The sequence below is a fragment of the Melitaea cinxia genome, chromosome 4 (assembly GCF_905220565.1).
Source record: "Melitaea cinxia chromosome 4, ilMelCinx1.1, whole genome shotgun sequence".
Taxonomy (NCBI): Eukaryota; Metazoa; Arthropoda; class Insecta; order Lepidoptera; family Nymphalidae; genus Melitaea; species Melitaea cinxia.
The window spans coordinates 13,146,768-13,161,629 of NC_059397.1; the positions used below are offsets into that span (position 1 = coordinate 13,146,768).

At 31.2% G+C, this 14,862-nt stretch overlaps 1 protein-coding gene across 1 annotated transcript in view; it reads left to right on the forward strand.

Annotated features, from left to right (window-relative positions):
- Window positions 1-11,075, forward strand: part of LOC123670237 (proton channel OtopLc-like) — a 76,297-nt gene extending 65,222 nt beyond the window's left edge. The window contains exons 7-9 of the mRNA XM_045603744.1: window positions 6,520-6,680; window positions 7,057-7,219; window positions 10,069-11,075. Of these exons, the coding sequence (XP_045459700.1) occupies window positions 6,520-6,680; window positions 7,057-7,219; window positions 10,069-11,075 (1,331 nt within the window). The remainder of the gene's footprint in view (window positions 1-6,519; window positions 6,681-7,056; window positions 7,220-10,068) is intronic.
- The last annotated feature ends 3,787 nt before the right edge of the window (window positions 11,076-14,862 follow it).

Consider the following 14,862-nt stretch of genomic DNA (forward strand, 5'->3'; position numbering starts at 1 on the left):
AAATAATGAGCTATACTTTCATCAAAGATATTTTTATTTTCTTAAATGTATCGGCCACACTTGATGAGTCTCAAATGTGTATGGCCGTTTGGACTTTCTCATGGGCACGATTTTTCTGTCTAGACGTGACCATTGGACGATAATAGGAACATTTTTAGAATATGATTTGAGCACCTAAACTACGATTTAGTTCGAGTTCCTTACTTGTTAAACCTAAAAACATTTCTTGTGTGACGTGGTCAAAAATATAATGAAATTACGTAGAGATTTATTTAATTACAACTTCTGCTTGTATTTGTCCCTTTAATATTGATTATATTGTACCTTGTAATATATATTTAGTGGTTTATAATGGCAATTAATATAATAGTGGTTCTGTTCTAACTACACTAAGTTTTGAATGTTCATGATATCCTTTAAAAGGCCTGCTTTAATTTGGTATCCCAATAAATCAGATAACCCTAGATGGTCTAAGCCCTCTCTTGGTAAAACCGGTATTGCAGCTGCTTTTTAATTTTCAAACCTGATCATTTTGTTTCGAAAGGGAAGATATATAGAGTATATATAATTATATGTATGTCGGTTATAGTTGCCCTTGAAATTTCGTTATTGATTGAATTGTATTTTGTATATACAAGTACCTAGTTACCAAGGTAAGCAAAGTTCACGTTGTTGTAAAGGATTAATTCCCAGAATATAATACTGTATGATTGTTATTATAACAATTAATTATCCCAGTCTTAGTCTTACAATGTTCTACATTAATTTGCAGCGTTATAAAAATTAGGAATACAACTTTTCGAGAAAGTAAAATAAACGACTTAAATACATTCTTTGGAATTTACTAATGAAAGAAACGTAATTACAAAAAACTTTTAACAACAGCTTGATATGGCAAAAGTACTTGTCACGGCTCAGAGTCGGTCGTTCATATAAATCCTTAAAAGTTGTAGCCGGCGTTAATTTTATCGTTGGATGTTGCTAAGATTTAATCCAAGGAAAAGTTGGGTATAGCAATGGTTTAAATAAATTTTAATATTTTTGTTAATTATTTCCTTGTTCTCGTGATATTGAAAAAAATATAAAATCGTTAAAAAAATTCTTATGATATATTATTATTGATATTCGTATTTACATGTAAGATTTGCCCAGAACTAGTTTATTAATAAAGACAAGCTAGCCAAACAAATGTCCCGCGATCTCTCAAACATACCTACGAAACTTAAATAGCAGTCACGTTTTTTGAAAACTATTTCATTGAAAATTCCGCATTTTTGTAAATATGCTTAAATTTATTTGAAAAAACATTATGCTTTTATTTATTGGGATTTAAGGTCAAAAACTACAAATTATAGTAAAATATTTTAGTATCCCGTTAAATATATGGGTAAACACCACATTTATCTCTATCCAAGATAGGGCTTAGTCGCCGATTTCTTTACTTAGAAAAAATAAAATTCTTTAAGTGTTAAAGAAAATCCGAAATACGTGTATTTATTCAGCTATTTTAAAAACTTCTAATATCTCTATCTTTCTGGATGTTGGTTTGGTCAGCACTAGAGCACTATTAGAGATTTAAATAAATATATAAAATAATATCTACACAATACACACACGGTCGTCTGTTACTAAGGTAAGCAACTGAATACTTATGTGGTAGCCGACTGGTATAGCTACTATATATATATATATATATATATATATTACACCCAGACTCGGGGTGGGAATCGAATCCACAACCCCCGGAGCAGAAAAAGCAGGGTCACTACAAACTGCGCCAACGGGCTAGTCAAAACTTAATTACCTCAATTCTTCGCTAATTGGTTTAAAGCAAATACAAAGTTTTTAAAGGATATAAGTTTATTAAATTAATGTTTTATTACTAATGTAGTTCATGTTATTTTATTTTTATTTTCTTAATTTTCTGATTTTGTCTACTAACACCATTTTTGATTTTTTTGATTTATTTTTACTTTATTTATTTTTACTTATTGATTTTTTAATTTTGTTTTGTTGTACTAACCCGATATGGATTTAAAATTAGTCTGAAATAAAGTATTATTATATTATTATTATTATTAAATTATTATAATAAAAGAAGTAAGCCTGCTACGGACTAAATCAATACATAAATAATTAAAAACTGAAACAATAATACAATAAACAATAAACAGTAGGTATGGCGTTGTACGTTAGAGATAGCTTTGGGTAATATTAAATGGGATATTCTTGGCATGAGCGAAGTAAGACGAAAAGGGAACTGCATCGAAGAGTATGACAGCTACATTCTGTACTATATCGGTGAAACCAAGGGTCAGGATGGAGTGGGATTTATGGTGAACAAATATCTAAAAAAGCAAATCATAGAGTTCAAAGGCATATCCGAAAGAATAGCTTTACTAAATATACAACTACAAGGCTATAAAAACAAATGGACTATAGTACAGATATACGCGCCAACCGAAGCAGCGGACGAAACAATAAAAGATAAGTTCTACAACCAACTTACAACTACACTAGGAACTGCCCACAAAAACGTCATCGTCATAGGAGACTTCAATGGGAAAACAGGTAAACAAAAGCATGGCGAAGAGACAGTAATAGGAAATCATGGCATAGGAACAAGAAGCAAAAACGGCAAGAAAATTGTAAATTTGGCTCTAGAGAATAACTTAACCATACTTGGATATCGCCAGATGGAACTTATCGCAATGAAATCGACTTTATAATTAGTAATCAACCTAAGTTTTTTCAAGATGTTAGCGTAATAAATAATTTCAATTTCAATAGCAACCATCGTATGGTCAGAGCTGTACTATTTCACAAACAACAAAAGAAACAACGAAAACACTTTCACCAGAGTGAAAATGCCTGCACGACTGATACAAGGTCTCAATAAAACTTAACAACCGGAGAAATAGACAAAACACAAGAAATTTACAACATAGAAACAAATGATATTTATAGAAAGAATAAAACAACAAAAAACAAACATACACTGAGCTCGAAAACAAAAGATCTCATTCAAAAACGGAGAGAATTGCTTAAAAATGGAAGAAATAAAACAACATTACGTGAAATTACCGAACTAAGTAAGGAGATAAGTCGCAATATAAAACAAGATAAATCGATTGAAAGAATAAAATGTACCCAAAAACACATCATTAAAACAGGTGGTATCAGTAAAGCACTCAAAGAATTAAAAGAAGCAACGCTATGGGTCCCGAAAATGAAAAGCAAAAACAGCAAGGACGAAACAAGAAGACAGCCAATTCTAAAGATAGCGACAGACTATTATCGGAAATTATATTCTACCGAAAACACCTTAAAATTCAACATAGACCTTGAAGACAAAACAGAAAATATCCCTTCGATTCTTGAAAGGGAGGTTCAGCATGCGATAGAAACACAGAAAAATGATAAAGCTCCTGGACCTGATCATATAACCAATAAGATGCTGAAAGCTTCATTGCCAGAAACAACGAAAAAACTTACAAACTTGTTTAATCTTATCCTCGACACAGAATCCATACCTTCACAGTGGACAATAAGCACTATAATACTCATATTTAAGAAAGGAGATAGATCGGAAATAGGAAATTATCGGCCAATAAGTCTTATGTCCAATATATACAAAGTGTTCTCAAAAATAATATTGAAACGCATCACCAAAAAACTCGAAGAACAACAATCAAGAGAACAGACTGGATTCCGATCGGGATTTGCAGCAATTGATCACATACATGTGATAAAATAGCTCATTGAAAAATGTCAAGAATACAATTACCCATTATACATGGCATTTGTGGACTATAACAAAGCGTTTGACTGCCTGGAACATCAGTACATTTGGGAAGCCCTGAAAAATCAAGGAATAGAAAATAAATATATAAGGATAATAAAAAATGTGTATTCCAGTAGCAAAGCACGAATCAAACTAGAGACAGAGGGGGAAATTTTTCCAATACACAGGGGAGTGAGGCAGGGAGACCCACTCTCTCCGAAACTTTTTTCATCCGTGCTAGAAGAAGTCATCAGGAAGATGGAATGGGACAACATAGGGATTAACATAAATGGAACATATTTAAATCATTTAAGATTTGCAGATGACATAATACTTATAATAGATAACCCGGAAAGCCTTAAAAACATGCTTCAAGATCTATCATGTGCAAGTAAAAAGGTGGGACTAACAATAAACAATACAAAGACAAAGATAATAACAAACAGGTCCCAAATAAGTATCTCAGTAGATGAAGAAGAAATAGAATACGTGAATTCTTATGTATACTTAGGCCAGCTTATCGCTTTTAACAACCAAATGGATTCAGAGATTGACAGACGGGTAGCCAATGCCTGGAAGAGATTTTGGTCCCTCAAAGAAGTGCTAAAAGGCAATCAATATAATATGGCAATGAAAAGGAAAGTATACAATACATGCATATTACCAATCCTTACCTATGGGTGTCAGACCTGGGCAAACACACAAGAACAAAACCAAAAACTGATTACATGCCAAAGAGCCATGGAGAGGAGTATACTGGGTTACACAAAAAAGGATAGAAAGAGAGCCGTAGATCTAAGACAAATTACCAAAATCGAAGATGTAGTAATTAAAACTAGAAAACTCAAATGGAGGTGGGTAGGCCGCATGATGAGAGAGAATAGAAATAAATGGACGAGAGATATAACAGAATGGACCCCTAGATATCAAAGAAAAAGAAAACGAGGAAGACAAAGAAAACGTTGGTCTGATGACTTAAAAAAGCATGCGGGTCCAATGTGGCACAGAAAAGCTGAAACAAGAGCAGAATGGAGAAAGCTGGAGGAGGCCTTCGTGTCGCAAAGACACGCCGACGCGTCGCCCGACATATTTACCTAATAATATAATATCAATTAAAATTACAATTAAAATTACATATATAGTGATATTGAGTATATATAATAGTAATTCAATAATGTTAATAATGAACTTTTATATTCTATTTTTAAAGCTATCAATTCTAATTTGCATGTCTAATTTTAACTATGAAATGATAAATCATGTATATAGTGTTGGCAATAAAGGCTTAATAAAAATAATAAAAAAAATGGCGTTGTACATATTTTTTATTTGGTAAAACGGAAAATTTACATATTTGTATATTCTTAAGCGCATTTCTCATGGTAAGCTTGGAATGGAATAAAACTGTGTTAGTAGTAAGAATATTGAATATAAATAAAAAATATTGTATTGTGTTGGATATTATTTTCATTTCATTGTTATTGTACACTGCGTTTCATTACTATACCTTCACAAGTAGGCTAAGTGGACGCTCGGAAAGGCCGTTTGCTTATTTTCTTTTTAACTCGAGGCAGTGGAACTGTAAGAGAATTCTAAAAGAGATAAAACAACGTTTTGCGATTCAACTTTTCATTCAGCTGTGTAAGCTCAGAATAATAAATTTATATGTGTTGAAAAGTCGTAAAAGTGTCCTTTCATGAGGAGATCTTTTTTGTGTATATTTTTTGAGATTTTAGGCAATCAAATCTTACACAGATTAATAAAAATAAATTGCCGAAATATTACTGCATTACTTTTGAAACTAAGTTGTATAATAATGTTTTTTTTTTTTTTTTTGTTATTGTCAGAACTATTTTTGTATAGAAGAATATTAAAAAAAGCACAAATTTATAAAAATAAATAAATAAAGAATATACGAAGATCGCCTAGTCGGCTAGAATATGTGGAAAACATGTGCTAAACACTTGGAATCAACATATAAACTTTGAGAATAACAAGTATTCTGGTATCAATGGATAAGTTTTCCTATACGCACCTATTGATATATAAATTAAATTAGTACCTCAATCAGTCTCTTTTAGAACATGTCATGTCCACGGCATCACGGACAGTCTTATTATAAACAGTTAACATGTTCATTATAGACTTTACAGCCTTGTCATTGATTACTTGAAACTTGTTTAAGTTTCAATATTTGATATGAAAAGGTTAAATGTTTACTAATCTTGAGTAAACTTTTATGTTTTATAATATATACATATATAAGAAATTTTAAGAGTACCAGTAAGTTAGGCTCAGTACAGTATTACGAATCAGCGCGTAATATCCCACTGCTGGCCATAGCTCCGCTGCAGGTTGGTGGAGAATAGTATAACATAATAACAATTGACTAATAAAACATACCGCGATCAGATTATGTTAGTATCACATCACAATAAAGGTATATTCCACTGACCCGTTGCCTGCCTGCCCTTCTTTTTGCTTAAGGAATTGTTGGTTAGATTCTCAACGTGAGAATCTAACCAATAATTCACGTTGAGAATCTTTCATGATATGAATGATAATTCATGTACTTATTTTATATACCCTATTTTGTATAAATACGCAGCTATTTCTGTCGGCTGCCTTAAGTTGCCTACCTTAGGAAGAGACGACTTTGTGTGTATATTAAAAGATACTTATTTATTTACGAGTGTTTACTATTTTTCCGTAATGTTTAATCCTTTTTATACTAGCATTCGGCATCGGTTCAATGATCTACTCGGGTCTAGAGTTCGGGCAGTACTGGGAACTCGAAAGGAATACGAATTGCCACAACGTGCTCCTCGCTCTGACACCAGCCACGCGAATGGCCTTCATCTTTATACAGATGTACTTCATCTTTCTCAACAATGAGGTTAGCGCACTTTTTAACTTCGCTTGAAACCTTTTTTATATCTTTATTTCAGAGTAAATTAAAGTGCAGCAAAGCGAACAAGAAAGTAGTCTTATTTTTCTACTTATTATGAATAGCTTTAGTCTACGTTTATATTATTATGTTAAATAAATACAATTTTCGTCGTTAAATCTATCTCTATCAACTGAATTGGTGTTTTTTTTGAATTCCTTAAAGTGTATGAATAAGTATCACTGTTTGAGTAAGTCGAAAAAAAAGCGAAAACGTGTTAAACTAACAGCCAAGTTAGCCGACATCGTTTGCCGTAGCTATGCTAGTTCGTTAGCGATATTACTTTAAAATCATATTTAATGATTTACTCCAATGTGATTTTCAGATGAAAGTATACAAACATAAGATAGTGGCCCGTTTCGGACTGATGCACATGGTCGGTACCAACCTCAGCGTGTGGCTCAACGTACTAGTTCAAGAGACGAAGCACGAAATACTCACATTCTACGATCCTGAGAATAAAACTATTGGACTGTCTCATCGTCTTGGTACGTTTATATCTTTATACGTTTGTATTTATACACAAAGGTATGATATTATAAAATTTTCAAAGTCACGCCTACTTGAGGATGTATTACAAAAATAATAAGTTGATTACGATTAATGTAGTCTTTTACCAAAAAATATTTACCTAAAGCAAGATCAAGTTGATAATAGAAATATAGTGCAAAGATATCAAACGAGTATAAGAAAGTGATAGTAGTTTTTTTTACCGATACATTATCTATAGTGTGTGCAATAACGTTGTTTATTACAGACTTTTTTTTAAGTAAGAGGTAATTAAATTTACTATAAAACAGATAAAAACATAGATAATTGAAATTACTTATTTCGTGAATATACCTTCTCTCTAAATTGCCATAAGACTATCTTAACAAAACTTATATAACTTGTTATTAAACAATCGTATAATCTTTATTGTTACTTTTTTGAGCAGAGTCAAGAAACCTTTATGACGTGATAGTAACTTTGTTGCCATAAAATACAATATTTTATTAAGTGGTAACCTTGTTATATTTACGAAGTCCAAGAAAATACGAGAGAAGTTAAATCTTCCTACAAATATGATTTCAACATTATTGGACACTTAACAACGCACAAAGTAAAATGTTTTACATTTTTATTCTATATTGCAGCATTGTTATTAGGTTTTTGTTTTCATATCAAGCTTCTGAATTAAATTTATGAAACTTCGTCTATTTTTTTGTTTGAAATAACCGAGTATTTTAAAAATAAAATTAATATAATCATATTAACACAATATAGATTATATAATGTCGTAGATCATTATTATAAAAGGTGATTATTATTTTCAATACCTTCGATAAAATTTATCAAATAGTTTATATTCTTTAATAAAACAATTTGATATTAAACATTTGAAGAAAACTTGTAACGTACCTATATGCAATAGATATATAGAGAGATATGAAGAGCCCTTAGCCTAACAACAAAATATATAATGACTGGTTACTGGTTGACAACAGTAAAAATAATTTGTGTTTTCTGAAAATAAAATATTTGTTTGACCTTGAACATACTGTCACACACGCAAAGCTGTAATTAAAAGTTCCTTACCAAATCATAAAACATTCATAAATGTATAAATATGAATAGAGAGTATTTGTCAGTAAATGTCAGCGAACGGAATTTTCCATATAAATAGGTGGCAGAAAAATAAATAATGATGTTCTGTATATGACGCGTAAAGCTGCCATGAATGCGCTGTCAGATAAAAATATTTTATAACAAAACTCATTTTCACGGTGAAAATATTGTATTAATATAACGTATAAAAGGTAAAAATACCCTGGGATAATGTTATATGTCCCACGTATAGCTCGGTTGTTTTTTCCTATATGTTCAATGGATTGAATTAATAAATGATGGAACGTTGTTATAGCGGTAATCCTGTCGCGAAGTCCACTTCGGTGATTCCATTTGTTAGTTACTGTCATTTACGAAGTAGTTGCGTCGCTTATTACCTCTATAATATATTTGGAAATACATTTTCTTGTGCACACTAACGCTGTATAATGAAAATAACATTGAGTTTCCTAAACCTTTAAAGTACTTGTAAATATTTTACACGACGTTCCTTCACGGTGATGTCTGGAAGAGATCGCTGTTTAATGACCAGACTGCATGTTGTACATACTCATATTGATTTCATTGTTATAAATATTTTTAGTATTTTTCTTTCTTTTTTGTGTGTACCATAAATTGTAAAATAAGTCAAAAATGTGTTACCACAACACAAAAGAAATATATTTATTCACTCAAATAAAATGTATGAAATATGAATTAAAATGTTATAATAAAGCCTCTTTATGAGCTTTTTAATCAGATACAAATCTGACCAATTACAAACTTCCATTTATGTAAGCCGAGTTTAACAGTAAAATCGCTAAAACAGTACGTTTACCGTTTACATAAACAGGGCAACCTCATTTTTTATGCACCACCCCGACCGAGTAATTTTCTTTCACGCGAACCTTTGTTTCAATTTATTTCTGCTTGACCCGGCTTATTAACTATGTAGGTATATGCGACGTTAAATTAAATTGTTGCGGGTTTTCGTATTTGCTACAAGATTAAAAAAAAATCCAAAAAGTTTTATTATTTTCATTTACGAGTTCAGTGGTATTGATTTAAGGAAACGATTGTCATAAAGGAATGTTATTGAGCTACGTCGGTAACATTCTTATCAATGTTGACCTGGGAAGGAATTTTGACCTAAATACTAACGCGGGATTCAAGATCGGTAATAGAGAATATCCTCATTCCTCAATAAATGTTCTATATTATTGTTTGAAAATATTTCTATAAATAAATTTGATTGCTATTCAAAACAAATTATAATAAAATATTCTAATATATAAAATTCTCGTGTCGCGATGTTTGTAGTTAAACTCCTCCGAAACGGTTTGACCGATTCTCATGAAATTTTGTGTAGATATTGGGTAGGTCTGAGAATCGAACAACATTTATTTTTTATCCCCCTAAATGTTAAGGGTAGTCCACCCTTAATTTTATAAAGTTTTAGATACATTATTTATTTATAATTTTATTTTATAAATTTATCCCTAAATTTTCACCCTTCTACCACCAACCCCTATTTTTTATTTTTAAATTGCGTTTAGCGGAAGACAACGTTTGCCGAGTCAGTTAGTTACTAAAATAAATTTATCTGTTTACCTTTTATGTTTATTTTTTAATTACTGTCGGCACATCTAAATAGACATCACATAGAGAAGATGGATGTCAGGCAAAATATATAGTTTAATATTATAATTTCTTATTAATTTGTTTAATAGATTTATTTTTATAATTTCAGCATTTCAAAAAGCCTTCGCATCATTGTCAACTGAAGTTCCGGCTTCTCATCCAGCAGCGGCACATTTACGAGTACCTCGAGGACTGAAAGGACCTCATCACATCTTCGAATGCCGACGAACGAATATCATGGGTTCATTGGTCCAGGACGCCTCACCGTTTCTATTTCCCTGTACAATCGAATACTCCCTTATATGTGCAGCCATCCTTTACGTTATGTGGAAAAATATTTCAAAATACCCATCGAAAGACGTCGCAGAAGCAATAGCAAAGGCTCGTCTTTTAGAAGGATTGGCTTACAAGAAATCACCTCATTTATACAGTGTTGACTGCGCCAGAGCTCACAAAGGCTTATTTTTTGGAATTTTGGTCCTAGTTTTGACAATTATATCGCTTATTTTGTTTTTCGTTTTAATATCAAAAAAAGATTACGCTACGTTAGCGGTTGTCGAAGTCAATGTTTGCGAATTGGGTTTATATGCAATGACGACATTTGCTAGTTTGGCGGGAATGGTGTGCGTCCGAAATCTTAAGTATGACGGGAACAGGAATCTGGAACTTGACAATATTCTCCTCGTCGGCGCTCAGACTGGAATGTTCATTTATGGTACATTTACGATCATTGGCGGGCACTTCACGATAGAAAAGAATACTATACTTATACTGATAACGGCTTTATCATCACTGGTCCAAACCACATGTCAGACAATGTTTATACTGGACGCCAGTCGGAGATCGGCAAAAACACCGGAGCAATTGCGTAAAAAACCTGGAAGGGAAATAGTCACGTTCCTACTCGTCACTAACTTGGCGATGTGGGCCATTAATACTTTGGAGAAATCTCGGGCAGAATCACATCCTGTCCAATTACATTTCTATGGCCTATGGGCTTGGACTATCATAACGCACGTTTCGATGCCGCTGGCGATATTCTACCGATTTCACTCCACGGTATGTTTGTGTGAAATATGGAAACGCGCTTACAAGATGAAGCCAGCTTATATGTAGCGAATGGCGCCAAAGATTTTGAACGAATCATGTTACTTCTGATCTGAACTATGACATTGAAAGTAGAGTGGCGTAGATAGTTGTTAGTGCCATAAAGTATATAGATATTTGTATAGGAATAAACTCATGTAAGAGTATTTAATATTAACAATGCCAGCCACTTTGAGATGGAACGTACATCTTTGTTTGGTGTGCAATTGAAGAATCGCTTATATTTGTTCTGAAGTTGACTGCTATAATGTTAAGTTATTATATTTAGATATTTTAATGTGTTATTTATTTAGTAGCTTTATGAGACGCTTTAACTATCTTAGCGGAAGTATGTTGATAAACTGACGCAGTATTTCTCAATTAGACGGGTTGGATTATATTAATTTTAGCGCTTAATGTTTTAAATGTTGTTTTCTTCATTTCTATTGTTACGAGTAGAGGAATAATAAATACTTGTGTTCATTTTGTATCACTCTCTAGGTAGACTTAGAATAGAGATAGTTAGTTTAGTAATTTATATTTAGATCTCTTCACATTCCACATACATTGCAGATTATCTGTATTACATTAAAATTCATTCATTCACCTTTAAACAAAGAGTCTTCCAATAGGTTATATTTTATAAACTACCTTCATATATTTTACTCTCGATCTTATTTTCTTGACATTTAATCAATAAAAATAAATCGATTTTGCTTGTGTCCATATTAATAGCAAAATTATTCCAATCGATTCTGCACATAAAAGGAAAAATGTACATTTAGGTATTTAATATCACAACGGTAAATTATCACCGTAATATTATTTAAAGTAAGACATTTCAAGAGACACAAGCAAACATTTTCTTATTACGTACAGAGGGAACAATAATATCGACCTAATAATATTGAATAATTTTTTGAACGCTTTTGATTGTAATAAATGTAGTGGTTTTGTATGTAACGTAAAGTTTAATCGGATATTAGAAATTTTGTAGCAATATTTTTGCGATATAAATGTAGTGTCAGTATTTTGGATAAAACTTTTTTGAAATTGTAGCAATACCTACTCAAATGGACCCAGTAGTTAGGCTGAGAGTGACACCAAAGTTTTATAATAATAAACAACTAGGAAATATCGGAGCTTATGAGATAGTCTGGTTTTATAAATTCTTTTGATTATATTTAAAATTAATTAGAAATTCAAATCGATGTCTGGTAGTATTAGTTATTTCGTCCAGTTTTACTTTTATATGTAGTTATGTATGTTTAATACATTCTGCAATATTCATAATACTGTAAAAATGCTAGATCTTTTAGATGACGACGGTGTGTTCCATATTTAATAATGCTATAGACATTTGAAGTTTTCGTAGGATTAATCGAATATATACAGATTTGCAGAATGATAAATCTAAGGCCTTTTGAACTGTTAAAATTTTTTTGTTTGACCAATCTTACAAAACCAATTATTTTTAAACTTAATATTTCGTGTTCAACCTTTATTACTTTATTGTTTAAAATATTAAATTATTTGATTTTGTTTTTCGTCTCATTATTATTCCTAATCGTGAGATTTATACAAAAAAAACACATATTTTGTTTTATGTATGGTAAATAGGCATTTTAAAAACTTTATTTTAAAATCTTTTACGGTTTTTGTGATTTAAGCCGTTAAGTTTAATAATGGAGTGTCATGTATTATTAAAAAGGCCCTTAATTTATCAATAAAAATCGTAATTATCTACTTTTGAAAAAAGTCTACATAATTGTAACTACAACTGAATATTTATTGCTCAATTTTCTTGTGTATTTTCAGTGTAGCTTTCAGGCTTATAAGGATAAGTCGAGCTTTCGAACAAACGAGTAAAAACTCGCATTTGATATTTTTTTTTGCGAATAAATTGTACGCTAGAATAATCTTTTATTAAAAAGTTATAACGATGTTTATGGTTACTAACGAATATTTATAATTTTAAACCCATGACATATTTATCATAATGTGAAGAAATAATATTAAGATATATTTTCTTAAGCTATAGTATGTAACAGCTTTAAGAGATTCTTGAAAATTATTAATTTTCGTCAAGTCATAGTTTCCTTTTCATATTAGATATTCTTTTCGAATCATTTAAATGTTTTCAATAATGTGTAAATACTTTCATTATAGGAATGTGTATAAGAAATGTTAAATCTACCTTTTTCTTGTCTTTTTTCTTTTTCTTTTTTGTAGATTATAAAAGAAACAGTAAGGAATAACTTTGGAAAAGTATTTGCGCGTTAGAGACGTAGATGAATAAGAAAGGCATTTGGGATGGAGTTATGTAAAAGTATAATTCTCATTAAATTTTTGAATCGCAATTAGAGATATATGTAAGAAATAATTCGCTAAATCTCTAATAATTCTCAATTTTCAATGCATCTACTATTATAAGTAAATTCGTTCTAAGTTGTTTTGATTTGTTACTCAACGAGGCTTTATATTTTATCACTGCATAGTATATACTTTACAATTGCAATAAAGATAAAGTAAAAAGAGACATTTTGTTATGTAATATACATATGTATTTAATTTTTTACAATAAAGTTAAGTATTAAAATATAATTTAAAATAAATGTTCTATATTTTAATTTATTTTCCAAAACACGAAATAACTATGTATTACGCCTTGTACATTTAAGTCCAAATTTATATTGCTGAATATTTTTAAACTATTTGATTTAAAGTGATAGTGATATTAGACTAATGTTTTTTGATCATATATTTGTATACTATTTATTTGTTTAGGCGATATTGTGGATAGCCGTAAGAATAACTTCTTGAATGTTTAATGTTTACAAGCAAATAAACTTGAAATTATGTCGAAATATTGTTTTATCTACCATCCCTAAATCTAAATAAACATAGTTTTCTACAATTTTCAAACAAAAACACAATTTATAATTTGAGTAGATCATATCATTTGTATCATTACACTACTCCAAATCTTTTATTCCTAGGGTTGCAACTAAAGCAACATCAAAGGCCGATGTCACCGGTTAATGATATAAATCTGACATACTTATAACGGTATTCAAAAGGTAAAATGTTCTGATCGTTTTTTGTCAGTTTTGACATCGAACCCCACTGTACCTGTTATGTTTTCTTAACCTGTATAGTCAAAACTTGTTGTTTGTTACGTAACTTACGTGCGATATAAAAGGTTATCCGCTTTCAGTGAAATACGTCCTGATACGCATACGCCTGCTATCGTGAATAAAAAACAGTCTCTCGTTAGCACTCACGATGGTTTTTAATACTAACGGAGAATGTTGACGTTTATCCATATTTATTGTTTCTGGACTTAGATGAGTAGCAGGATTTTGACTTTTTTTTTCCCCTATTGGATCGACGATCTGCGTAAGATTGTCGTTGTAGGCTGGATGAGGATTGAGGAAAACCGGAATGTCTGGCGCCAACTTGGGGAGGCCTATGTCCAGCAGTGGCCTGCAATAGGCTGAAGTAACTGACTACTGACAGTATGTTTTTTATTTTTTAGTATCGTTTATCAAGCACAGATTCCACTCGTACAGAAAAAGATATTCAAAACAGATAATCACTATCAGTGTCGGACCACATCTTAGCTTTACGAGGCAATCACAGGACTGTCGATTCGAAGCCAGCCTTAATATGACACCTACCTTACCTAAGCATGATGTTGCAAGATGGTTCAAGAAAAGGCACTCGCAATTTAGAGCCCGTGAATGTTATTAGTGTATTTTTATAATAAAAAAGAGACCCCGACACAAAGATTACTAACAATGCCAATATACAGAAG